The sequence below is a fragment of the Eriocheir sinensis genome, chromosome 13 (assembly GCF_024679095.1).
Source record: "Eriocheir sinensis breed Jianghai 21 chromosome 13, ASM2467909v1, whole genome shotgun sequence".
Taxonomy (NCBI): domain Eukaryota; kingdom Metazoa; phylum Arthropoda; class Malacostraca; order Decapoda; family Varunidae; genus Eriocheir; species Eriocheir sinensis.
Window position 1 is genome coordinate 19,312,110 of NC_066521.1, and position 26,405 is coordinate 19,338,514.

The 26,405-nt window shown below is 43.0% G+C and overlaps 1 protein-coding gene and 1 long non-coding RNA gene across 2 annotated transcripts in view; both read left to right on the forward strand.

The window, feature by feature from the left end:
• The window catches only part of LOC126998130 (cAMP-specific 3',5'-cyclic phosphodiesterase 4C-like), a 67,021-nt gene that overhangs the window by 21,054 nt on the left and 19,562 nt on the right, over window positions 1-26,405 (forward strand). The window contains 1 exon segment of the mRNA XM_050859540.1: window positions 18,428-18,521. Within this exon segment, the coding sequence (XP_050715497.1) occupies window positions 18,428-18,521 (94 nt within the window).
• On the forward strand, window positions 3,756-4,059 carry LOC126998131 (uncharacterized). The gene is made up of 2 exons (XR_007752645.1): window positions 3,756-3,866; window positions 4,015-4,059. It is a non-coding gene; the product is annotated as an uncharacterized LOC126998131 (long non-coding RNA).

Consider the following 26,405-nt stretch of genomic DNA (forward strand, 5'->3'; position numbering starts at 1 on the left):
AGAGAGAGAGAGAGAGAGAGAGAGAGAGAGAGAGAGAGATAGGCTCGAGGGGAATTACCGAATGACGTCAAGAGTCAACAAGAATCCTCTCTCTCTCTCTCTCTCTCTCTCTCTCTCTCTCTCCTTATACTACACAATAGACTTTTTTTTTTTTTAGACCTGTAGCCTATCGATGCCCTCCTCCTCCTCCTCCTCGTCCTCCTCCTCCTCTTCCTCCTCCTCCTCAGCACGTGGCCCTTCATGTGTCTTCCATTGATGCTGGTCATTGTGTGTGTGTGTGTGTGCGTGTGTGTGTGTGTGTGTGTGTGTGAAGCATAAGGACTAAGCCTCTAAGTTACGTGGGTCTTTTGTAGCCTCCTCCTCCTCCTCCTCCTCCATCCTTCTTTTCCTCCTCCTCCTCCTCCTTCCTTCTTTTCCTCCTTCTCCTCTTCCTCTTCTCTGCCTTGTTCTCCCACTCACTCCTTCTCTCCTCCTCTCTCTCATCCTTCTGTTATTATATCCATTTTCTTTTTTTTCTTTTTTCTATCTTCTTCCTCATCTTCCTCTCCTCTTCGTGTAATTGCTTTCCTTCTTCTCTTCCCTCTGTTCGCTTCTCTCTCTCCCTCTCTTCCTCTCTTTCACCTCTGATCTGTACAACTTTCCTCCCTGTACCAGCATCATCATCCCCATTTTCTTCTCCCCTTTCATCTCATTACTATGTTTCTGCGTTCCCTCTTACTCCCCTCCTCTTACCCGTCTCTTATTCCCTCTCATCTTCCATCCCTTCCACTCTTCCATCTTACCTTTTTATCTCTTTCTCTCTCTCTATCCTTCATTCCCTTTACCCAATCTTACTATCATCTCTCTATCTTCTTCCAGGGCAATGTTTTCCTTCCTTCTCTCCCAGCTTCTTTTCATCTACTCTTCCTTCATCTGAGTATCTGCATAGACGTTTTCCTTCATCAGATACCTCATTCCTTCTCTTCTTCACTTTCCTCCATTCTAATGCCTCTGTTCCCTCTTCTCCATCCCTGTACTGTACCTTCCCTTCTCTTCTGCTCCTCCATCCCTCTCTCCTTATACCACCCACTTCATCCATACCTACCACTGTCCACTCCACCCCTCCTCCCCTCTCCTGCTCCTACATCCCTCTCTCCCTATACCAGCCTCCTCTTCATCCTTCCTCTACTACCTTGACCTTGACTACCTTCCCCTCTGTCTCTCAATAACACTGTCCTCTCCATCCTTCCTCTCCGCTCCTTTGTTTTACCGTACCCTCTCTTCTGTATCCCAGCTCTTCCCTCCTTCCTCTCGCTCCCTTACCTCATCTAGTCTCCCCTCCTTGTTTCCCGGGCGGCGGCTTACTCACGGGAGGAGGTGTTAGTCACTGGGCCCCGCGAGGTCGCTCAGCCGTGTTCGGTAATGAGTGGGAGGCGGGGAAGGAGAGGATGGGTAACACCTTCTTGGGCTGCCCTGCTTCTTTGTGAATGGAGAGAGAGAGAGAGAGAGAGAGAGAGAGAGAGAGAGAGAGAGAGAGAGAGAGAGAGAGTCACCACTACTCATCTTAATATATCCAGACAGAAAAATGGAAGGAAAAAATGAGGAAAAGAGAAAAAAATACGTGTGGTGAAAAAACAAGAGAGAAATAGCTAGAAACAGACGCTCGGAGCAGAGAGAGAGAGAGAGAGAGAGAGAGAGAGAGAGATGCGCAGTACTGGTAATGACGTAAAAAAACTAAGTATGCATGAGTTTGATGTGTATGTATTGTTCTGTCGCTGTTATGTATGCGAGTCCATGTGTGCGTGTCCGTGTGTGCGTGCGTAGACAGATTAACACCCACATGATCCACACAGCGAGGTAAGACACACAGACAGACAGACAAACACAGTAAGCACACAGCCACACACCTAAGCAAGAAGACATACAGACAGACACTCAAGTAAAGAAACACACAATCAAACAGCCAAGCAAACAGGTAGAAAGGCAAAGAAAGGCGGAGAAAATACACACACACACACACACACACACACACACACACACACACACACACACACACACACACACACACACACACAACCAAACAGCCAAGCAAACAGGTAGAAAGGCAAAGAAAGGCGGAGAAAACAGACGCAAACAACTAACTAACTACACACACACACACACACACACACACACAACCAAACAGAGAGATAGACGCAAAAAAAAAAAAAGAGGTATTGGAAATCATTTAACGTGAGTCATCCCTACAGATAAACAGACAAACAAACACACAAACACAGACTCAAACAAACAAACAAGTACAAACACACACATGAGCAGACAGACAGTTAGAGGGGGCAAAAAAAAACGGTGGTGGAAATCATTTAGCATAAGTCACCCCCACAATCCATCACACGCACACACACACACACACACACACACACACACACACACACACACACACACACACACACAAGTATAGAAGCAGAAAAAGTGGAGGTGAAGGAAATCATTTAGTATGTGCCATCCTTACAAGCAAAGAGACATACAGACATACAAACACAGATAACATACACACACACACACACACACACACACACACACACACACACACACACACACAAGCGACCTAACAGACATATAAGCAAAGAAAAAAAGAAAGGTGTGGGGAGGGAATCATACAGCGTTGGTCACCCCGTTTACCGGAGCCTCGTAAGGGAAGTTGTCGGGTCTCTTACAAACTCCCCTCAATTATGTCACTGCTTTTTGCCCCCACGCAGCGCCGGCCACAAAGCTTGGACCGGGAGGCGCGTGGGTGCTGAGGAATGGCGGGGAGAGGGGGGGGGTGAGAGAGAGAGAGAGAGAGAGAGAGAGAGAGAGAGAGAGAGAGAGATTAATATATAGAAATGACGTGGAAAAGTGAGTGTATGTCCTCGTTTGTCTTGTGTGTGTGTGTGTGTGTGTGTGTGTGTGTGTGTGTGTGTCAAGTGAGTCGACTGCCAGACCAGGTGGAGGGTGTCAACACACACACACACACACACACACACACACACACACACACACACACACAGAGTATTTCCCATAAACCCGAGACGATATGGGATAAAAATAGCACACAAGAGAGAGAGAGAGAGAGAGAGAGAGAGAGAGAGAGAGAGAGAGGAGGCGAGTGGGAATTCATTAGCCGTGGTTAAATAGGCTGTATCTATGTGACACGTGTAACAAAGAGTAGAGTTGCAAGCCGAACCAGTGGAGGGCGGTGTTCGGCCTTTCCGAGCGAACGTGATATGGTTACTGAGGAAGGCACGAACGGGGCAGCATCAGGAGATAGATAAGACTAAGGAGGAGGAGGAGGAGGAGGAGGGGGAGATATGGAGACGTTTAGAAACAGTGAAGGTAAGGGTGTACAAATTATAGGTCACGGGGAAGAAAGGGAATTATAAGAAGAAAAGATAAAAGAGGTGGAGAGAGAGAAATAAGATGAAGAAGAAGAAGAAGGAGGAGGAGGAGGAGGAAAAAGATATGGAGCTTTTGGAACAGGGAATTTGATGTTGTACAAATAATTGGTCATTGGGAAGAAAGGGAATCATAAGAAGAAAAGATAAAAGAGGCGGAGAGAGAGAAATAAGATGAAGAAGAAGAAGAAAGAGGAGGAGGAGGAGGAAAAAGATATGGAGCTTTTGGAACAGGGAATTTGATGATGTACAAATAATTGGTCATTGGGAAGAAACGAAATAATAAGAAGAAAAGATAAAAGAGGTGGAGAGAGAGAAATAAGATGAAGAAGAAGTATAAAGAGGAGGAGGAGGAGGAAAAAGATATGGAGCTTTTGGAACAGGGAATTTGATGTTGTACAAATAATTGGTCATTGGGAAGAAAGGGAATCATAAGAAGAAAAGATAAAAGAGGTGGAGAGAGAGAAATAAGATGAAGAAGGAGAAGAAGAAGGAAGAGGAGGAGGAACATAGGGATAGCTTTTGGAACAGGGAATTTGATGTTGTACAAATAATTAGTCATGAGGAAGAAAGGAAATTATAAGAAGATAAGATAAAAGAGGTGGAGAGAGAGAAATAAGATGAAGAAGAAGAAGAAGGAGGAGGAGGAGGAGGAAAAAGATATGGAGCTTTTGGAACAGGGAATTTGATGTTGTACAAATAATTGGTCATTGGGAAGAAAAGAAATTATAAGAAGAAAAGATAAAAGAGGTGGAGAGAGAGAAATAAGATGAAGAAGAAGAAGAAGAAGAAGGAGGAGGAGGAGGAGGAGGAGGAAAACAGGGATAGCTTTTGGAATAGGGAAGGTGATGTTCTATAAATAATTGGTCATGAGGAAGAAAGAGAATTAGAAGAGGAGGACTAAAAGGTATAAGGTTTTAGAATTTAGGAGCAAGAGAGAGAGAGAGAGAGAGAGAGAGAGAGAGAGAGAGAGAGAGAGAGAGAGAGAGAGAGAGAGAGAGAGAGAGAGAGAGAGAGAGAGAGAGAGAGAGATAGGGAAGGCGATAGTGTACAAGATAGATCAAGAAGGAAAAGAGAGGAAAGAAGGAAAAGAGTTAATGAAGAAGAAAGAAAATTAAAGAAGAGAAAGCATCGAAGGACTCAGGAATGCGGAAGGTGTTAGACTCTACAAATAAGAGATCACGAAGTAGAAAAATGAGAAGAGAAAGAAGAGGAAGAAGAAAATTACCTGTTTGGGATGATGTAAGAGGCCGTGACGACGTAAGAGAGGAAGGAAGAGATGGAAGAGGAATAAAAAGAGTCGGAAGAGGATGACTCAGGCAAATGGAATGGATAGTGATATAAGAGGTCGTAAGGATACATGAGGAAGAGGAAGAAGAAAAGGAAGATTTAGATTTCAGAATAGGAAGTAGAAGATAAATTAGACTTCGGAAATGGGATAGATAATGAGATAAGAGATCCTAATGACATAGAAGGAAGAGGAAAAGGAGGATTTAGATTTCAGAATAGGAAGTAGAGGGTAAATTAGACTTCGGAAATGGGACAGATAATGAGATAAGAGATCCTAATGGCGTGAAGGAAGAGGAAGGAAAGGATTTAGATTTCAGAATAGGAAGTAGAGGGTAAATTAGACTTCGGAAATGGGATAGATAAGAGATAAGAGATCCTAATGGCATGAAGGAAGAGGAAAAGGAGGATTTAGATTTCAGAAGAGTAGAAAGGGGATAAGGAGAGAAGTAAGGAAGAGGAGGAGCAAGAGGAAAAATTAAACTTCAAGAATGGAATAGACAATGATTTAAGAGGACACCATGACAGAGGAGGAAGAGGAAGAGGAAAATTCAGACTTAAGAAGAGGAGAAAGAAAGAGAGATTTAGACTGCAAGGAGGAAAAGGAGTAAGGAAGAAGAGGAGCAAGAGGAAAACATGGACTTCACGAATGGGATAGGAAATTATATAAGAGGAAGAGGAAGATACATAAGAAAAAGAAAAAGAAAAAGAAAACGAAAAAGAAGATAAAGAGGAGAAACAAGATCATTTAAGGTTCAGTGAGGAAGTAGAGTAGGGTAAGGAAAAGAAGATGAACATATGGGATATAAATAATAAAGTAAGAGGGCGTATAAAGAACGTAGAAGGAAGAGTAAGAGGAAGATGACTCAGGCCTAAGATATGAGCATGATGGTGGTGATGGTGATGGCGGTAGTGGAGGTGGCGGCGGGGGCGTAAGAAATGGCTCTCATGAAAATACTTGCCTGATTATTTCGACTCCTCGGCTTGGCACTGCCCTCCTTTGTCTCATGGTTTTCAGGGAACTCGCGTGTGTGGGAAAATCTTTGCCCTGAGTGGCGGCTACGGGCTATTTCTTGGTAGGAGTGAATGGTATGTGTGGTCTAGGGTTTCTTGAGTACGTGGAGTGCATGTCAAGTGGCTGACTGTAAATGAAATGAGGAAATGGGTCGGACACGTGTAGGAGAGACGATGAGAGGAGGAGGAAGAAGGAAAGGAGCTACGGAGAGGGGGGCATTAGAAGCAACAGGAAAATTGAAATGTGAGGAAAGAGGAAAAAATAAAAAGGGTCGGACACGTGTAGGAGAGACGATGAGAGGAGGAGGAAGAAGGAGAGGAGCTACGGAGAGAGGGGCATTAGAAGCAACAGGAAAATTAAGACGTGAGGAAAGAGGAAGAAATAAAAAGCGCCGTGCACGTTTTAGAAGAGCCGATGAAAAAAACGATTAAGAAAATGAAGAGTTACGAAGAAAAGGAACACTAGATACGACACGATAAAGAAGATGTGAAGAAGGAGGAAGAAATAAAAAGGGCCCTGCACGTTTTAGAAGAGCCGATGAAAAAAACGATTAAGAAAATGAAGAGTTACGAAGAAAAGGAACATTAGATACAACACGATAAAGAAGATGTGAAGAAGGAGGAAGAAATAAAAAGGGCCCTGCACGTTTTAGAAGAGACGATGAAAAAAACGATTAAGAAAATGAAGAGTTACGAAGAAAAGGAACATTAGATACAACACGATAAAGAAGATGTGAGGAAAGAGGAAGAAATAAAAAGGGCCGTGCACGTTTTAGAAGAGCCGATGAAAAAAACGATTAAGAAAATGAAGAGTTACGAAGAAAAGGAACGTTAGATACAACACGATAAAGAAGATGTGAAGAAGGAGGAAGAAATAAAAAGGGCCCTGCACGTTTTAGAAGAGACGATGAAAAAAAACGATTAAGAAAATTAAGAGTTACGAAGAAAAGGAACACTAGATACGACACGATAAAGAAGATGTGAAGAAGGAGGAAGAAGTAAAAAGGGCCCTGCACGTTTTAGAAGAGACGATGAAAAACGATTAAGAAAATGAAGAGTTACGAAGAAAAGGAACATTAGATACAACACGATAAAGAAGATGTGAAGAAGGAGGAAGAAATAAAAAGGGCCCTGCACGTTTTAGAAGAGACGATGAAAAACGATTAAGAAAATGAAGAGTTACGAAGAAAAGGAACACTAGATACAACACGATAAACAAGATGTGAAGAAAGAGAGAGAAATAAAAAGTCATACAAATTTTAGAAGAGACGATGAAAAACGATTAAGAAAATGAAGAGTTACGAAGAAAAGGATCACTAGATACGACACGATAAACAAGATGTGAGGAAAGAGAGAGAAATAAAAATGGTGCGCCACGTGTTGAAGAAACTATAAAAAAACGATGAAGAAAATTAGGAGTTACGAGGAAAGGAACATAAAAAAAAACACGACAAAGTACAAAGAAGGAAAGATTGAGAAATAAGAAAAGGAGAAAATCGTGGCAATAATCGCAAGTAATAATCGTAGTAATAATCGCAAGTAATAATCGTAATCGTAAATACTAATCGTAGTAAACACATTAAGTGGGAAAAAGAGTTAGACAAATGTAGGAGAAACGAAGTAAATTGAGAAGCTACTAAGCAGGAGACATTAGAAGCAACAGACCTAACAAGAATCAGATAAAGAGTTAATGAATAAGAGTGGGAGGAAGGCGTGGAACATAACACATCAAAACAAAACGAAGAAATAAAAAGAAGAAGAAACTACCAGCTGGAGAAATGGTACAATATAAGCATTAGGGAAATCAAGTACGAAGAGGAAAGAAAAAGAGAGAAATACCGCGAGAAGAAAGAAAGGAAAGGGGCATCCGAAGCAACAGAATAAACAGGAAGAAAAGGAAAAAGCGTGAAAATAAGAGTAGAAAGGAAAACAACGAGAGAGGATACGAAGAAACAGAGAAAAACAGGAAGGAAAAAAGTGTAAAATACCAGAAAAAATTAAAGGAGTGGAGAATTAGAAGAAAGGAAGAAGGAAAAAAGAGGGAAAAAGATACGAAGAAACAAATGACACAGAGTTAAAGGGAGAGAAAGAAGGAAAATATTAGCGGATGAAAAGAAAGAAACGTTGCCAAAGACGAACAAGAAGGAAAAGAGAGGGAGATAAATACGAGGGGAAGGAAAAAAATGAGAAGATGAATCAAATGACGCAAGAAGAAAAATAAAAAAGAGATGAATAACCAGAGGAAGGAAAGAGAACGGCAGAACGAACCAAGAAACAGATGACCCGAGAAGAAAAAAAAAAGAAAAGAGGAACGAGGACATAACGGAGAAACAAATGACGCACGAAGAAGAAGAAAAGAAAAAAGAGAGGAATAACCAGAGGAAGGAAAGAGAACGGGAGAACGAACCAAGAACAGATGCCCCGAGAAGAAAAAAAGAAGAAAAGAGGAACGAGGACATAACGGAGAAACAAATGACGTAGGAAGAAGAAGAAGAAAGAAAAAAAGAGAGGAATAACCAGAAGAAGGAAAGAGAAACGAGAGCATACGAAAAAAAACACGGGAGATAGAAAGAAAAAGGAAAATAGGAATAACCAGAGGAAGAAAAGAAGAACAAGAGTACACAAAGAAACACCGAACGAGGGAAGAAAAGAAAGAAAGGAATAACCGGAAGAAAGAAAAAAAAAGATAACATACGAAAAAACACGAAACACAGGAAGAAGAAGAAAAGAAAGTGGAAAAAACAAGAGAAACGAGAAATGGGAGCATACAAAAAAACAAAAAAAAAACTGAGAAAAAGAGATAACCAGCAAGAACGAACGAGGAGAAAGGAAAACAAACAAAACAAACAGCGATAGGAAAGTAAAAAGCGAAGGACGGAATTACCAAGAGGAGAAAAAGGAAGTGAAAGGAAGAAGGGAAGAAAGAAAGGGAAAACCAGAAACCCCGAGGCAGTAGGAAAAGAAAGAGAGGAAGAAAGGAATAGAAGCAGAGGAGCGCGGAGGACATTAGGAGGCTACAGGACACTCGCTCTAACCTCAGGGACAAGCTTGGAGGTGTTTGGCATGTCCAGAGGTTGTGTTGCGTGCCGTGCTACCCCAATACTAGGAAGATGTTAGTTATGATGCTTATGGGTGTGTTGTTCTCTCCTGAATGCTGATGGTTGCTTTGTTTTCCTTTTTTGTTGTTGTTGTTTTCATTCTCATGCGTTGATAATCTCGCTTTTTCCTCCCGTTTTCCCTGCCTCGTTTTGTTTTCTGTTTTTAATTATATGACTGACACAGAAACCTCAATACAGATACTGCCTCTAATACTGCCCCTACTACTACTACTACTACTACCACTACTACTACTACTACTACTACTACTACTACTTTTAATGCTGAAACTTCTACTTGACTCGACGAAAGAGAAATACCAATAGCAGTCGATTCGCTTTTGTTATAACTCGGCTGTCATATACGGGGTGCTTGTGTGTAGGGAGGGAGGGAGGTGATGGACTGTGTCTGTGTGTTTGTGTGTGTGTGTGTGCCTGTGTGTGTTCGTATGTGTGCACAGGTGTGGCGGCGTCGATGTAGGCCACGTCGTCGCCTTTTAGAAGCACCGTTTGGGAGGTATAAATACACGCCGGGCTGAGGTGCGTCGCCGAAGTCATAACATCCGACAGGCGAGAGACTTCTTTTGCTGGTTCGTGGACGTGCAGGTCAAGGGCGCTTCGGAGGGGCGTGGGGGAGGCGCTGCGGTTGTTGTGACACGTGTGGCAGGCGAAGGGCGTGAGGGGAGTAGCCGCCGAGGGAGTAGCCATTGCCGGGATCCATGAAAAATTGAAAACCAGCGAAAGGAAGTGGAAGTCCGTGGATTGAGTTGCAAGCGCGTGTGGCAACCGGAGAGTATCCCGAGTGTGTGTTGATGGTGTGTGTGTATTGCGTGGGGCTGTAGTGGTGTGGTGCCCATATGCCCCGCCCGCTCTCTCTCACACACACACACACACACACACACACTGCCTCACGTCCTGTCTCAGTCAGCGCCGTTCACTCTTCCCGCGCGCACCGTCGGCGTAGCATCGTGCCCCGCGCATCGTCACTCGTCCGTCGCTCCATCGCCGCGTGCTCTGCCTCGTACCGCGTTGCAGGTAACAAGGGCGAAAGTCGAGTGTGGGGCAGCGTGACCCTGACGGTGGATTGTGAGCGACAAGACGATTAATATATTGTTTTGCCTACCGCGCTTCACTCAATTTTTCGTGGCAAGAACAACATAACTCAAGGATTGGGCCCAAGGCGAGGTGTTCGGTGACTGCCCGCCTGTCACTCGCTCTTCAAAGGTGCGGCAACAGGTTTTGCACACCCAGCAAAATATAAATGTGGGTCGTTAGTGGCTGTTGGCAGTGAGTGAGCCGCGCCCCCTGGCCCGGCTGTGCGAGGAGCCGCCCCACGCCCCGACCCTGGTCACCAAAACGTGTGGACGCCGCGAGTTTGGCGCAGTGTGCGACTTGTGCTGTGCGGCGCCGCGCGTCCCAAGAGCAATAGTGCGCACAGGACCTTAGCAACTAGACGGCCTGGGAGTGACCTTTAGCAGCGGCCTTGAGGCTCCTTTCTTACTAAACGGCAAGACGAGGTCCCATCCTTGTTAGGAGGAAGCGGACGCCGCCGCCGCGTCGCCGATACCCAGAACAGTGAGTCCGAGCCGGGGACCCTCAGGGAAGCTGGCGAAGGGCCGGCCATTTCCTCCCGCCGCGGAGGTGGCGGCGCCCACGTTTAGTGTGACGCTGGAGAGGCTCGTGGTGAGGGGTGGCGTGCGAGGCGCCCACCCAGACAAGTCCTCGGCCATGGAGCAGCGCGTCAGCTTCATCTACGTGTTCTGCTCGTTCGTGCCCCTCGCGCTGGTCGGCATGCTGCTGGAGGCGGCCGTGTTCGTGTTCTCGGCGGTGCTGCAGGTACGGCTGCGGCTTTGGGTTAGCGGAGGAGGCAGAGCAAACTCCTGCCGGGAATGATTAACTCTTAGGAACTAAACTGCCTTGCTGTCATCCATTGTCTGTTTGTTAGTCTTTCACCAGCACCACCTCGATTAACACTAACACCACACTACTAGTTACCATTACCACCTACTCGTGCTACCACTACTACTACCACTATTATTCATACTGTCACCACCACCATTATCACCCCAACACCATTATTAATTATGTTTTCATCACCACCCCTTCACCATCAACGAACCCGTCCCACCCCAGCCCAGTCCTTGCACCACCACACCGCACCACACCCACGGCAGGGCCACACCAATTAAGGAGATTGTAATATTTAACCCGCTGTCCATCACGCCTCTCCCAGCGCCACAAAAACCAGTTGTTGTGGCGTGCCGGCAGCGGGGCGTAAACAAGTCCAGCTTCGTCGTCCTGAAAAGGGAAAAACAATCAGGGAAGCGAACTTTTGGCTCGTAAAGATAGAGAGGTAAAGATACAGAGAGAGATAACGAGAGGGGTGCGTCTTATAAGGTAGAAATATAGTGTTTGTTGTGATACGCGAAAGGGGACTAACTGCGTACGGTACCTGAGAGAGAGAGAGAGAGAGAGAGAGAGAGAGAGAGAGAGAGAGAGAGAGAGAGAGAGAGAGAGAGAGAGAGAGAGAGAGAGAGAGAGAGAGAGAGAGAGAGAGAGAGTATATAAAAGTGTAGTTCAAGTGGTGCTAGAGCGAGTTTCAGATAAGATAATACGGCTTGCGTTTTGACATTGATTGGTCTGTAAACTATGAGAGAGAGAGAGAGAGAGAGAGAGAGAGAGAGAGAGAGAGAGAGAGAGAGAGAGAGAGAGAGAGAGAGAGAGAGTTATCGGTTACTAAGGGAATGATACAACAACACCTATCACCTCTTACCTGTCCTCACCTTCTTCTGGCGTTAATAAAGGTGATGATAACCTGTCGAGTCACCTATAAGAGGAAGACTAAACAGAACACAACACCAACACAAACACCTGAACCTCACCTCTATAAAACACTTCGCTTGATTCCACAGTAGTTTTTATCATTATTATTATTAGTCACGGTGGACGCTGTCAGGCCTCACCGCTCTGTCCTTGTGTGCCGAGTAATGCTTCTGTGAAAGAGCTCTGTGATAGTAAGGATTTGTTTGGGCAAAGAATGACGAGTGGTATTAGTGCAGGCTTTGAGTGAGTGAGCATGATTTGACGTTCGTGTTTTGAGTATGTGTGTGTGTGTGTGTGTGTTGAGTAAGTGAGTGTGAGTGTGTGATCTGTATTCTTCAACGCCTCGACGTCTCACTTCCCCTGCCTGAAAAGCTGGAGTGAGAGAGCATGATTTGACGCTCGTGTTTTGAGTGTGTGTGTGTGTGTTGAGTGAGTGTGTGATCTGTATTCTTCAACCCCTCAACACCTCACTTTCCCTGTTTGAAAAGCCTCCCTTAAAAGCTGCTGGGGTTGTCATGGGCTGTTCTGCGAGCCTTATACGCTTAAAAAATATGAATCTGTGTCTCTTGAGTGAGTGTGAGTGTGTGATCCGTATTCTTCAACGCCTCGACACCTCACTTCCCCTGTCTGAAAATCCTCCCGTACAAGTTGCTGGGGTTGTCATGAGGTTGTTCTGCGATCCTAGGTATAGATTTACACGACCTCTGCATCATGAAAGGGAAAAATCACCCATGAAAACCCTATTGATCATCTCTGTGGCCTTGGAAAGTAGTCGTCGTGGGAGCCTGATACGTTTAAAAAGATATGAACCTGCGTCTCTTGAGTGATTGAGTGAAAGGAAGAAGGGAAGAAAGAAAAAATATGAACCTGTGTCTCTTGAGTGATTGAGTGAAAGGAAGAAGGGAAGAAAGAAAAGGAGCACCAGAAACCCCGAGGCAGTAGGAAAAGAAGAGAAAGGAAGGAAGAAAGGAACATAAGCAGAGGAGGGAGTGAATGACTGATAGTAATGATTAACAAAGGCCTGATGCATGAAAGTCCACGGAATTAGGTCGAAACTGTCAGACGCTTCCGCCTCCGACATAAACTATTCGCAAAGGTCAAAGAGATCAACCTTGTTCTCATGAGTGCTTCTTTACGTTCATGGTACAGAAGAAGGGTCAGACTACCACCAGGGTCATTAAACTACCCCCTGGAAATGCCCACAACTCCTTACGAAACAAATATGAGAGTTAGTGCGCCGAAATGTTTAAGAATACGGCCCCCCAGGACTTTAACTAGAGAGTGGCAGCGAGAGAGGTTAAGTGAGTTGAGTATTTGTGTGTGATAGTATTGATAAAGAAAGCCGTGATAAGCGAAACTCCACGAAATCAACACTTGGTAGCTAGAGAGAGGCAGGAAGGGAGGTTGTATGAGTGAGTGAGTGAATGACTGTAGTAATGAATAAAACACGTAATAAATGAAACTCCCTGAAATCAACACTTGGTAGCTAGAGAGAGGCAGGAAGGGAGGTTGTATGAGTGAGTGAGTGAATGACTGTAGTAATGAATAAAACACGTAATAAATGAAACTCCACGAAATCAACACTTGGTAGCTAGAGAGAGGCAGGAAGGGAGGTTGTATGAGTGAGTGAGTGAATGACTGTAGAAATGAATAAAACACGTAATAAATGAAACTAAAGAAGTAGACTTGGTTAGCTAAAAGGCAGCAAGGGAGGGGTTTTTTTACAGTAAAGGAAGCAGCTCAAGGGCAAAAATAAATGAAATAAAGTTAAACAAAGCAAAAATAAAACAAAGAAGAACAAACAAAAGAACGATGCCCGCCATAGCACTGACCCTATAAAAGAAAGTAGAGATGATGGGGCCAAAAGAGAGGTCAATTTCGGAAGGAGAGGTCACATGAAGTTAAACAAAGCAAAAATAAACCAAAAAAGATCAAATAAAAGAACGATGCCCGCTAGAACTGACCCTATAAAAGAAAGTAGAGATGATAGGGCCAAAAGAGAGGTCAATTTCGGAAGGAGAGGTCACATGAAGTTAAACAAAGCAAAAATAAACCAAAAAAGATCAAATAAAAGAACGATGCCCGCTAGAACTGACCCTATAAAAGAAAGTAGAGATGATGGGGCCAAAAGAGAGGTCGATTTCGGAGGGAGGGGTCAAACTCATCACGTGACAAAACCGTTTTAAATGAAGGTCTAGGGAATCAACACCATATATTAGAGGAGTCAGCGAGGGACGTTATAACAAAGGCGTGATGCAGAAAACTAAGGAACTGACTGCAACTAAAGGGAAGCAGCATGGGAGGTTAAGACGTGACAAAGCCGTGACAAAGCCGTGACACATGGAAGACTACAGAATCACCATATTTAGCTACAAAGGGAGGCAGCGAGGGAGGTTCAAGGCTCTCACGCGACGCTGGAACAAACATCCTGACTCCGGCATCCTGTGATAAGGCGCCTTTCCGCTGCCGGTGGTGAGCGGGGGCGGGGCGTCTAAGGTCACGGTGGCCTTTTTGGGCGACCCCGTGACGTGTAGCTGCTGACGTGTGATCCTTGACGCGTACGTGACGTGTTTCGGGTAGCACAAAGACAGACAAACAAACAGATAGATAGTGACGGACAAAGATTAATGGATAGACAGTACTGAGACATCTTTTTGTTCGCACGGAGACAAACAGATAGACAAAGAGACATACGAAGATATACAGACAGGCATTATAGACAGCTTAATAACAGATAGGCAGACAAATAAAAGGAGAGAAAGATTGACAAACGTAGATAAATAGATGGATTAGATAAACAGGCAAGTACAGGGAGAGACAGATTGACAGACAAAAGGTGGATAAAGAGAAAGCGAAAGCAAATGAAAAAGGACAAGGAGAGACAGACAGAGAGCTTGACAGATAGATAGACAGACAGGGAAGGGCAGACGCAGATAAACAAATGAATAGTAGAAAAGGAGATGATAAAAAAATAAACAGAGAAGAGACAGACAGACAGGTAAAAGGTATAGAGAAAGAGAAAAGGATAGAGAAATAAACACACAAGGAGAAGGAGAGACAGACAGGCAAAAGGGAGAGAAAGAGAAAAGGTACAGAAATAACACAAGGAGAAGGACAGACAGGGAGGGAAAAGATGGAGAGAGAGAAAGAGAAACGGTAGAGATATATAAACACACAAGAAGGAGGAGAGACAGACAAACAGACAGACAGACAGAGAGGCAAAAAGTAGAGAGAGAGAAAAAGAAAGCCATTGCAAAACGAGATAAAGGAAAGGAGAAAGAGGGAAGCGAAATACTACACGCGCCAAAGAGAAGGGACCCTGTACGCTTCAACAAGGGACCAACTGTATAGAAGGGACCCCATTGTTCCTTCCGCACCTACACCAGAGACTCCCTTCACCCTGAGCGAGAGAGATGGATATATTCGGTACTCAGAAGATGCTGTGTGGTTATCTCATGGCCTTATCTCCTTGTTTTATAGCTTACGTAATGTTAACCTTTATATTTCCATTGGTTTCGGAACTTAGAAGACACTAACTCTCATTTTTCCAATCGTGATCTTAACTTTTTTTTATTAATATTTGGTTCCGGTCATAAAAGATGCTCTCTAGTTCTCTCGTGCTATCATCCTTTCCTTTTTCCTTTTGTAATCTTGACATTTACAAGAACATAAGAACGTAAGGAGTCTGCAAGAGGCCGGTTGCATTTGTTTTAGCACTAACAAGATCCTTTATATGGCTACCTTAGGACATTATGCCTCTCTTTTTCCTAACATAATCTTGACATTTTTACCATCATTTGTTTTCGGCACTATTAAGATACTCTATAGCTATCTTGTGACCTTATCCTTCTTTATTTCCTAACGTAACTTCGACATTCGTATTTCCATTGGTTTTTGCACTAACAAGATCCCCTATAGCTACTTCGTGACCTTATCCTTCTTTATTTCCTAACGTAACTTCGACATTCGTATTTCCATTGGTTTTTGCACTAACAAGATCCCCTATAGCTATCTTGTGACCTTACCCTTCTTTATTTCCTAACGTAATTTTGACATTCGTATTTCCATTGGTTTTTGGACTAACAAGCTCCCTTATAGCTATCTTGTGACCTTATCCTTCTTTATTTCCTAACGTAATTTTGACATTCGTATTTCCATTGGTTTTTGCACTAACAAGCTCCCTTATAGCTATCTTGTGACCTTACCCTTCTTTATTTCCTAACGTAACCTTGACATTCGTACTTCCATTGGTTTTTGCACTAACAAGCTCCCCTATAGCTATCTTGTGACCTTATCCTTCTTTATTTCCTAACGTAACTTTGACATTCGTATTTCCATTGGTTTTTGGACTAACAAGCTCCCTTATAGCTATCTTGTGACCGTATCCTTCTTTATTTCCTAACGTAATTTTGACATTCGTATTTCCATTGGTTTTTGCACTAACAAGCTCCCCTATAGCTATCTTGTGACCTTATCCTTCTTTATTTCCTAACGTAACTTTGACATTCGTATTTCCATTGGTTTTTGCACTAACAAGCTCCCCTATAGCTATCTTGTGACCTTATCCTTCTTTATTTCCTAACGTAACTTTGACATTCGTATTTCCATTGGTTTTTGCACTAACAAGCTCCCCTATAGCTATCTTGTGACCTTATCCTTCTTTATTTCCTAACGTAACCTTGACATTCGTATTTCCATTGGTTTTTGCACTAACAAGCTCCCCTATAGCTATCTTGTGACCTTATCCTTCTTTATTTCCTAACGTAACTTTGACATTCGTATTTCCATTGGTTTCCTTCGCACTCATTTTGGGAGCAGTAAGTAGCGAGCTTTTTTTCATTATTTTCTTTTTTTTATGCCCTTGAACTGTCTCCTTTGCTGTAAGAAAGAAATAACAAGATGCCCTATAGCTATCTCGTGCCCTTATGCTTTTCTTTATCTTAACGTAACCTTGACACTTTGAAGATGCTGTGTAGTTATCTCATGCTCTCATCCTCTCGTCTTTCCTTACGTAAGCTTGGCCTTTTGTGCTTCCCCTGGTTTCTCCTTCTCTCCTACCGCGATAATCCCTTTACAACAACTTTCGTAACCCGTACTTTCTCATCCTTATACTCTTGCAAGAGGAGAGAGATATGAAAATGGATAGATAGAGGAGAGGATAGGAGGAGAGAGTATCAAGCCACTCTCCGTCCGACGTTGACCTCTTTTAGCCTCTCATTCTTAGTTCTTCTTCTGGAGCGTCACCTTGCGGGCTGTTTTGCTGTTATTCCTTGATTTTGGCCCTTGAACCGTCTCCCTCGCTACAGATAGATAGATAAAGTGAAGCTTACATAACACAACGACAAAGAGGATTGGATGTACACCTCAGTACATAGAGAAGGACTGTCTCTCCACCCTCTTAGTCACCACCGGGTCTGTCTCGCCCCGGGGACACGCATTCACACAGCTGGGCCGCCACACTTGACACTCCCATCTCCCACCCGTCATCTCGAGTGGGCTGACCCGTGACCTGTGGCGTGAGTGAGGTGACCAGAGTGCCGGGACAGTGTCATGTGGCATAGGAGACCCACGTGTGCCACCTGTCAGATGTCCGTACCACCTGAATGCACTTGTGAGGATGTGTGTAACTCTGATGACACTTATAAGATCGTAGACTTGAACATTTCACCGCCCAAGCACTTATATTTGCCAATGCTTTCGTTGGGGTTTTGGGGCATTTCCAGGGGTAGTATTATGACCCTGGTGGTAGTGTGACCGTTCTTCTGTACCGTGAACCTGAAATAGCACTCTTGAGAACCCGACTGATCGCCTTTTTGGACTTCGTAAATAGTTTATGTGGGAGGTAAAGGCGTCTCACAATTCCGACCTTAGAAATTAATGAAAAGTCGTTTAGGCATTCGTTGTTGACTCATTCTCCTCCTCCTCCTCCTCCTCCTCCTCCTTTTCTTTCTCTTTCTATTTCTCCTTCTCCTTCTTCCTCTCCTTCTCCTTTTCCTACGTCTACTCCTACTACTACCATTACCACTACTTCTTCTACTACAACGACTACTACTACTACTACTACTACTACTACTACTATTATTGCTACACGTGTGTGCCTACCAATGTTAAGGTCTTGCGTAGTTTCTGGGTTTTTTCGTTAATTCCTGGAACTCGACGCTACGTATGTGTCCACTGTTGTTGCTGCTGAATAATAAAAGAAAACGTTGACTTGAGTTATGTATTCGTTGGAGGTCTTGTATTGAGGAACTTCCTGTATGTAGATTTTTTGTTTGTTTGTTTGTTTTTCTTTTTTTCTTATTTCGTGTTTTGTTTTGTTTTGTTTTTCATTTGTGTGTTTTTTATTCGTTTATTTTTTTTCTATCCTTTTTTTCTAAGTGTTTTTTTTTCATGTTAATTGATTTTGGGGATTTATTTCGTTTATCTATTTTTCTTTCCTTTCTTTTGGTCATTTTTATCATTGCTTTTTTATAAGTTGGGTCTAGCTCGTATATAGTTTTTTTTATATCTTTTTTTTTTTTTTCATTTGATTTGATTTTTGGGAATATGTTTTTCATTTACCTTTTTTTTTATTTTCCTCTTTTGTCCGATTATTTTTTCATATGTTGGGTCAGAATCGTACGTCACTGGCTCTCATATTTGCTGTCAGTATACACTCCATATTTATTCTACCCTACACACATGTAAATCTCTACCTCACTCTCCCTCACACACCACCACCACCGTCACCCTACCTACATACATATACCATTCCCCTCACGCCTTTTCTCACCGTCTTTCGCTTTCTTTCCGCAGTTCAAGAGGATGCTCAACAAGGAACTCAGCCACTTCTCGGAATCCAGCAAGTCGGGCAACCAGATCTCCGAATACATTTGCACAACCTTCCTCGGTGAGTCACCCCTTTGTATGCAGATAAGAATTGTTACGTTTTCTGCTCCAATTTTCTTTTCTTTTTTACTTTTTTATTGTCTTCTTGTCTAGTTTTAATGTGTGAATGTGTCTGTGTTAGTGATTTCGTTGTTTTTAAGGTGTCTTGTTAACATGTGATCGCTGAGAGAGGTAAATATGTAGATAAATAAAGAGAACAAGATAGAAAGATAGGTAGATAGACAGATAGATAGATGATTAACGGAGATGAGAAAAGGTAAGAGAAAGTAATAATGTAAATACAGAGGGGAGAGAAAGAAAGAGAGAGAAAAGAACAGAGAGGAAAGGAATTATGGAAGAGGGGAGGAGAGGGGTGAAGAGGGGAGGGAAGGAGGAAGGGGAGAGGGAGGGAGGGAGAGAGGATACAGGTAAATGGTAATCCACAGCAACAGGTTTAATGAGCAGGTAAGGGAAGCTCACCTGTTCAACTAATCAATCTTGTGGCCCTCCCTTCCTCCCTCTCCTCCCCCCTATCTTACCTTACCCTACCTCTACCTCCCCTCTCCTACCCTTCCCTTACGTGATACTCCTCCTCCTCCTCTTCCTCCTCCTCTCCCCTCTTCCCCTGTTCCCTATATTATCGTACCCTATCAAACCTTACCTCTCTGTCTCCTTTAGTTCTTTTTCTTCCTCCCTTCCTTCCTTCCTTCTTTCCTCCCTTCCTTCTATCTACCTGACCTACCTTACCCATTCTTCCACCTTTCCTTTCTTCCCCTTAACTGTCCTTTCCCTTCCTTCCTTTCCTTTCCCTTCCAAATTTTCCTTTCTTTTCCTTTCCCGTCCTTCCTTCCTTTCCTTTCCCTTCTTTCTTCCCCTTAACTGTCCTTTCCCTTCCTGCCTTTCCTTTCCCTTCCTTTCTTTCCTTCCCTTTTCTTTCCTTTCCCTTCTCTTTTCTTCTTCCCTTCCTCTCCTTTCCGTCCTTCTCGTCCCTTCCCTTCCCTTCCCTTCCCTTCCTTTCCCTTCCCTTCCTCCTATTGTGCAATCCCTTCACACTCCATCCCCTTCCTGCATACCTATCCTCCCTTCCTCCCTCCCTTCCTCCCTCCTTACCTTCCTTCCTACCTTTCCCCCTCTCCCTCCCTCCCTATACCTGATTTACCTGTGTCAAGACTGCCAGTTCAGGTGACTAATTAACCAACAGCCAGGTAGTCGGGTCCGTGTTATCATCAGGGAGATTATATGTTGGGGTAGGTTGTGGTAATGGTGACGGATGGGTAGTAGCAGTAGTAGTAGTAGTAGTGGTAGTAGTAGTAGTAGTAGTGGTGGTGGTGGTGGTGGTGGTGGTATTGCGTATTCATCAGCTGTTAATAGAAAAGATGGATGTTCGTCAGCTATATAATTAAGCGAGCAAAAATAGAACTTGTAAACAGCGCACGTACACACACACACACACACACACACACACACACACACACACACACACACACACACACACACACACACACACACACACACACACACACACACACACACACACACACACACACACACACACACACACACACACACACACACACACACACACACACACACACACACACACACACACACACACACACACACACACACACACACCAAAGTATTAATGTGTAGGTGTTTATGTGGCTCAAACAACTGATGTGTTTGGCGGTTTTTGGCTCCACTCTCTCCATCCCTCCCTCTCTCCCATCTTCCTCTCTCTTCCTTCTTCTGTCTTCTCAAACCCCATATTTCCTTCCCTTTTTCTCCCTCCTCCTTGCATTCTCTCTCGCCTCTTCCTTGTCCCTCGTCCAAACTATTATTATAAACTAGACAAATTGAAAAAGTGGATGATGAGAATAAGGATAAGCGAGAGGAGAATGCAGAAGAGAAGGAGGAGGAGGAGGAGGAGAAGGAGGAGGAGGAGGAGGAGCGGATGTTGGTATGTTGCATGACTTGGCTATGAAAGAAGGAAGTGTAGCATAGACGTTAATGTTGCAATACCGGAGAAAGAGAAACACAGAGAGAGAGAGAGAGAGAGAGAGAGAGAGAGAGAGAGACTTATCAATCGTAATGCAGAAAAAACATCACATGGCAAATTAAACATCGAAAAAGAGAAGGAAAAAAGAAAACGAGAAAAAAGAAAGTTGTCAAGACTCACACAATAAAAAAAATAAGAAAAATAAAGAAAAAAATGATAAACACGAAACCAAAACAAAAAAAAGACAAAAAAACAAACAATAAAAAACAATAACGACCAAAAATACAACGAAAGAAAATTAAAAGAAAGAAAACAAAGAAAAACCAAAACCATGACGTCGCTAAAACAATAAACTAAACCAGCTTAGCGTCGTCACCGAGTATAAACGGAGGAGGATCCAAGTATATTTAGGCGGGCAAGGAGTTTGGGAAGGGGGTCGGGTAGGAGGGGGTTAAGGGGGCGTAGTGAAGTATTGGAACCGGCTAGACCGAGTTAAGAGAGGTTTGTATTTAGTACCTTGAGTCACCAGTCTTCTGAACAGCCCGGGAGAGTGCCAAGAGAGAGAGGGAGAGGGAGGGAGAGAGAGAGAGAGAGAGGGCCAAGATCTTCAAATGTGTGCAAGTTCGTCATAATAAAATAGTTCAAGAATTCTCGTCATTGCTAAATCAACTCTTTTTTTCATACATATTCGCTCCTGGAGATAGTGTGAAGGTGAGAGAGAAAGAGAGAAGGGAGAGAGAAGTGGACCAAGATCTAAAATTAAGGATCGTCATATGGTTTTAATTAAGAATCATACCCATAACTAAATGAATCCCTTTTTTTCATATATATTCGGTCTTTGATACGATTTTCACTACAGTAACACTTATTAAAGGAGAGAGAGAAGTGGGCCAAGATCTAAAATTAAGGATCGTCATATGGTTTTTGGAATCATACCCGTAACTAAATGAATCCCTTTTTTTCATATATATTCGGTCTTTGATACGATTTTCACTACACTAACACTTCTTAAGGTGAAAATTAAACTCAAAGATCCAGAAATATATATAAATTGTCATGTACTTCAAGAATTATCGTCGAAACAAGATTAATCCTTTCTTTGTATATGTTCGCTCTTTCAAACTTTTTTTCCTCTACATCAACAATCCTTAAGAGCCGAAAGTCAAGCTCAAAGAAATATATATATACATCATCTTATAGTTAAAAGTAGTCACCATCACAACTACTTCAACCGTTTTCTTTATATATATTTCTTTACGCCAACAATTCTTAAGAGCCGAAAGTCATGCTCAAAGAAATATATATATACATCATCTTATAGTTAAAAGCAATCACCGTCACAACAAGTTTAACCCTTTTCTTTATATACGTTCGCTCTTTCATACAAATGTTCTCTTATTCTGAACGTAAAAATCAAACTTAAAGATCTTGAAATATTTATCGATCATCATATAGTCAAGAAATCACCATAATAACTAGATATACCCCATTTTTATATCTATTATCGCTCTTTCATATTAATTTATTTCTTCTATAAAATGTCTGCAGGTGAGAATCAAACTTCCCACTGGCGCCGAATTATTCAAACATCCACAAAGGTCATCATAAATTTAACGAGGCCTCTGAACTTGCCCTAAGTTCGCGGCTGAATATATTGATATATCGGCCCCAGCAGCAACCTCGCCTTGGTGCTTAGAAAATCGACATACCGCGTATCCCTGCATAGCTCCTTCCTGCCCCCGTCAACGCGCGGACATGGCAAGGGAACAGAACGATAAATAAAGGAAAGAAAAAAGTAAGAGTATAAAGGAAAGGAAGGGAAAGAGAGATGACATGGAAGAGGAAGAGGGGATTGAAGAGGATCAGGAGATGGAGGTTAAGGAAGAAGAGGAGGAGGAGGAGAAGGAAGAAGCAGTTTATTTCTTAAGCAAGGCAATCAAATACAAGTTCATTTCAACATTAAAAAAATATATATACCAAATCCAGTAATTGTATCGATGAATGATGATGATGATGATGGTAGAAGTGACGATGCGGGTTTCAAAAAAGACAAAAAAAGAAGCGAAAAAAAGATAAAACAAAATAAAGAAAATAAGAAACGAGTACAAGTTTTTACTACTGAAATAATATTGTACTTAAACTTCAGAGCGCGGAAGGCGAGAGTATGTCGAAAAATATCATCGAGAAAAAAGAAATACTAATGGAATATATCAGAGGTCAAGGGTGTGAATGTAGAGGAAAGTTTTGTGTTAATTGCTTCGTGTGCACCTGAGTGTTGGGTGTGTTCAGGTAGCATTAGGCGCCTCGACAGGGGTTAGATAAGAGGCGAGTGGCGACCATATCAGAGTGGCACTATCTAAAAGCGAAAACTGACCATCTCTCTCTCTCTCTCTCTCTCTCTCTCTCTCTCTCTCTCTCTCTCTCTCTCTCTCTCTCTCTCTCTCTCTCTCTCTCTCTCTCTCTCTCTCTCTCTCTCTCTCTCTCTCTCTCTCTCTCTCTCTCTCTCTCTCTCTCTCTCTCTCTCTCTCTCATCACCCCCCCTTCCCCCCTGACCTCCATCACCCCAAACTCGCTCACTCACTCTCATCCAAACAACAGCCTCCCTCTCTCTCTCTCTCCTCTGTTTCTTCTCCCTCAACGGGGCCCCTCTCTCTCTCTCTCTCGCTCTCGCTCTCGGAACATTCATCTCCCGCTACTCTCGAGAACATATTTCAGTCATGTGAGGTTGATCTCTCCTTGACCTTCCTTCTCCTCCTCCTCCTCCTCCTCCTGTTCTTCCATTTCCTCCCCCTCCTCCTCTCCTTATCACGCCTGTCTGTCTATCTGTCTGTCTCTCTGTTTGTCTTTGTTAGTCTGAGTTTTCTTTGTCTCATGTGTGTGTGTGTGTGTGTGTGTGTGTGTGTGTGTGTGTGTGTGTGTGTGTGTGTGTGTGTGTGTGTGTGTTCTTTGTCAGTCAGAAGAATGTGGCCCAGGACTTTTTTTTTTCTCATCTTTGTGGATCAATTTTTTTTTCTCCACCCTCCCTCCCCTTTTTCTCTCTTCCTCCTCCGTCTCGTGGTATTGTTTTCTCCTCTACCTGGCCCGCCCTTCTGCCTCCCTACCTACCTGCTGTCTCTCCACCTGCTCTCTCTCTCTCTCTCTCTCTCTCTCTCTCTCTCTCTTCGTCCTTCTTTTTTCTCCCATCCTTCCTTCTTCCATTTCTTTCCTTCTCCTTCTCTCCCCTCTCTTTCCCTTCACTATCCCTCCATCCATCTGTCCTCTATCTATTTACGCTCTCCCTCCCTCTCTCCCCTTCTCTCTTTCCCTCTCTCCCTCCTTCCCTCCAATATTTTCTCTCCTTTATGGCAAGAGACGTAACAGGAATGGGTGAAGTGATTCTTCCCCCCCATCCCCACCCCCCCACTCTCTCTCTCTCTCTCTCTCTCTCTCTCTCTCTCTCTCTCTCTCTCTCTCTCTCTCTCTCTCTCGCACACGTGGAGGAAGGAGGAGTGGAGGAGAGGGTCAAATCTACCTCCAAGGCCTCCATCCAAGGGCGATCTCTCCTCTTCCTCCTCCTCCTCCTCCTCCTTCTCTTCCCCATCTACGGTATTGCCCCTCATTCTCCCCTCTTCTTTTACTTTATTTCCTTTTTTTCCTTCAATACTTCTCTTCCTCACTTTCCTCCTCCTCCTCCTCCTCCTCCCCGTCACCAGCCTTCTCTAATAGGTCATAAATAGCCCCAGACGCACAAATTTAGTCTCTGGCGTAAATGCGGTCGACCCTGAGGCTTTTATTCGTCATATTTCACCAGCCTCATCACCGCCGCGGCCCTCAAGCAAAGGAGGATCAAGTGCGCGTGTGTTGGGCCCTGGAGGAATCGAATCGTTTATCTCCGGCTGATGGAGGAAGCGAAAACATGAAGAAGAGGAATCCAACTCTTTTTTTCCTCTCTCTCTCCGGTTTTCCTGGATTGGATTGCCTCGAATATTTGTAGCTGTTATTAAAACGACTCGCTCCTCGTCGGAATGCGTGGAATGTCCAATAAAAAAAAAAGTTATATTTCTCGGTGCGTAGCTTTAAAAGTATCGGGAAGCTCAACTTGTCGTCCTTGCGCTCACTATTTCGACAGGAGGATCTTGCGTGAGTCATATTGGGATCGAGTCGTATTTAGAAGCGTACGGGGAGTTCCAATGCGATAAGGAGTAAGGTGAAGGAGGATTTAGACAGCCGTTCAGGTACTATTTGGAATCTCAACTTGTCTTATTTTGTTGTTGTTTTCCTTCTGTAAGACAAGAGAGGATCGTGTATGAGTAGTATTGCGATCTAGTAGTATTGAGGAACATAATACGATCAGTAAGAATGAGAAGGAGGATTGAGTCAACAGTTTTAGTAGTATTAGGAACCTTAACTTATCCTTCCTATGTTTTTCTATAGTAAGACAAGAGAGGATCGTATATAAGTAGTGTTATGATCCAGTAGTATTGAGGAGCGTAACAAGAGCTCCAATACGATCAATAAGGAGGTGAAGGAGGATTGAGAGCAGTCTAAATTAGTATTATGGAGCTCAACTTGTCTGTCTTTCTGCTCCCCTTCAGTAAGACGAAAGTAGTCATGGAATTGAAGTACTTATAACGGTTTTTTTTTTCTTTTTTGTTTTTGTTTTGTTTTTTCTTTTGTCTTAGCTGACCTTTTTGTTTTCGTATGTCTGTTTTTGTTTTCTTTTGTTTTTTCTTTTTTGTTTTTGTTTTTTTTCTTTTGTCTTAGCTGACCTTTTTGTTTTCGTATGTTTGTTTTTGTTTTCTTTTGTTTTTTTTCTTTCTTGTTTTTGTTTTGTTTTTCTTTTGTCTTAGCTGACCTTTTTATTTTCGTATGTTTGTTTTTTTCTTTTGTTTTTTCCTCTTTTGTCTTTGCCCTTGAGCTTCTTTCTTTACTATAAAAAACTTAATAAGGTGTGTGTTTTTACGATAACCCAACACTAGTATCCAATAAGCTTACCAATAGAGCTTTTATATGAAGACAACGAGAAGAAATAAGTCGAGATCCAGTTAGTCATAGCATTGGAACCCCTATAGAAAGCATCCCCGTCTATCCACCAAGAAGACAACGAAGAAATTAGTCCCCTATAGAAATTAGTCCCCTATAGAAATTAGTCCCCTATAGAAATTAGTCCCCTATAGAAATTAGTTCCCTATAGAAATTAGTCCCCTATAGAAATTAGTCCCCTATAGAAATTAGTCCCCTATAGAAATTAGTCCCCTATAGAAATTAGTCCCCTATAGAAATTAGTCCCCTTTAGAAAGCATCCCCGTCTATCTACCAACAAGACCGCGAGAGGAAAGGAGAGTTCCGATCTAGTTATTCTTAGCATTAGAATCCCTATAAAAAGTATTCCCGTCTATCCAACAAGAACGAATAGAAAGAAGAGTTCCGATTCAGTTATTCTTAGCATTGGATACCCTATAACCTGCGTCCTTTCAATCGAGTAACGGAGGCTAAAAATAGAGCGTAGTTTAAGGGGTTCCAATAGTAATCAATACACTCGAATACGCTATTGACTTTAGTGATCCTCTTTGGTTACAGAGAGAGAGAGAGAGAGAGAGAGAGACCCCCTACTTAAAACTGTACTACGAGAAGATATTGATTGAAATAACTACAATGGAAAGAGTTAGTTATTTAAGAAAAGTTATTCCTGGTTATAAAAAAAAAAGTGAATAAATTTCGCCAATAATCCAATGTTCAAAGTGTGTGTGTGTGTGTGTGTGTGTGTGTGTGTGTGTGTGTGTGTGTGTGTGTGTGTGTGTGTGTGTGTGTGTGTGTGTGTGTGTGTGTGTGTGTGTGTGTGTGTGTGTGTGTGTGTGTGTGTGTTTCGATCTTGAACGTGAATAATTTAAAAGACTTAGTGTGAATCTTGGCCCCGAACTGGTTTTT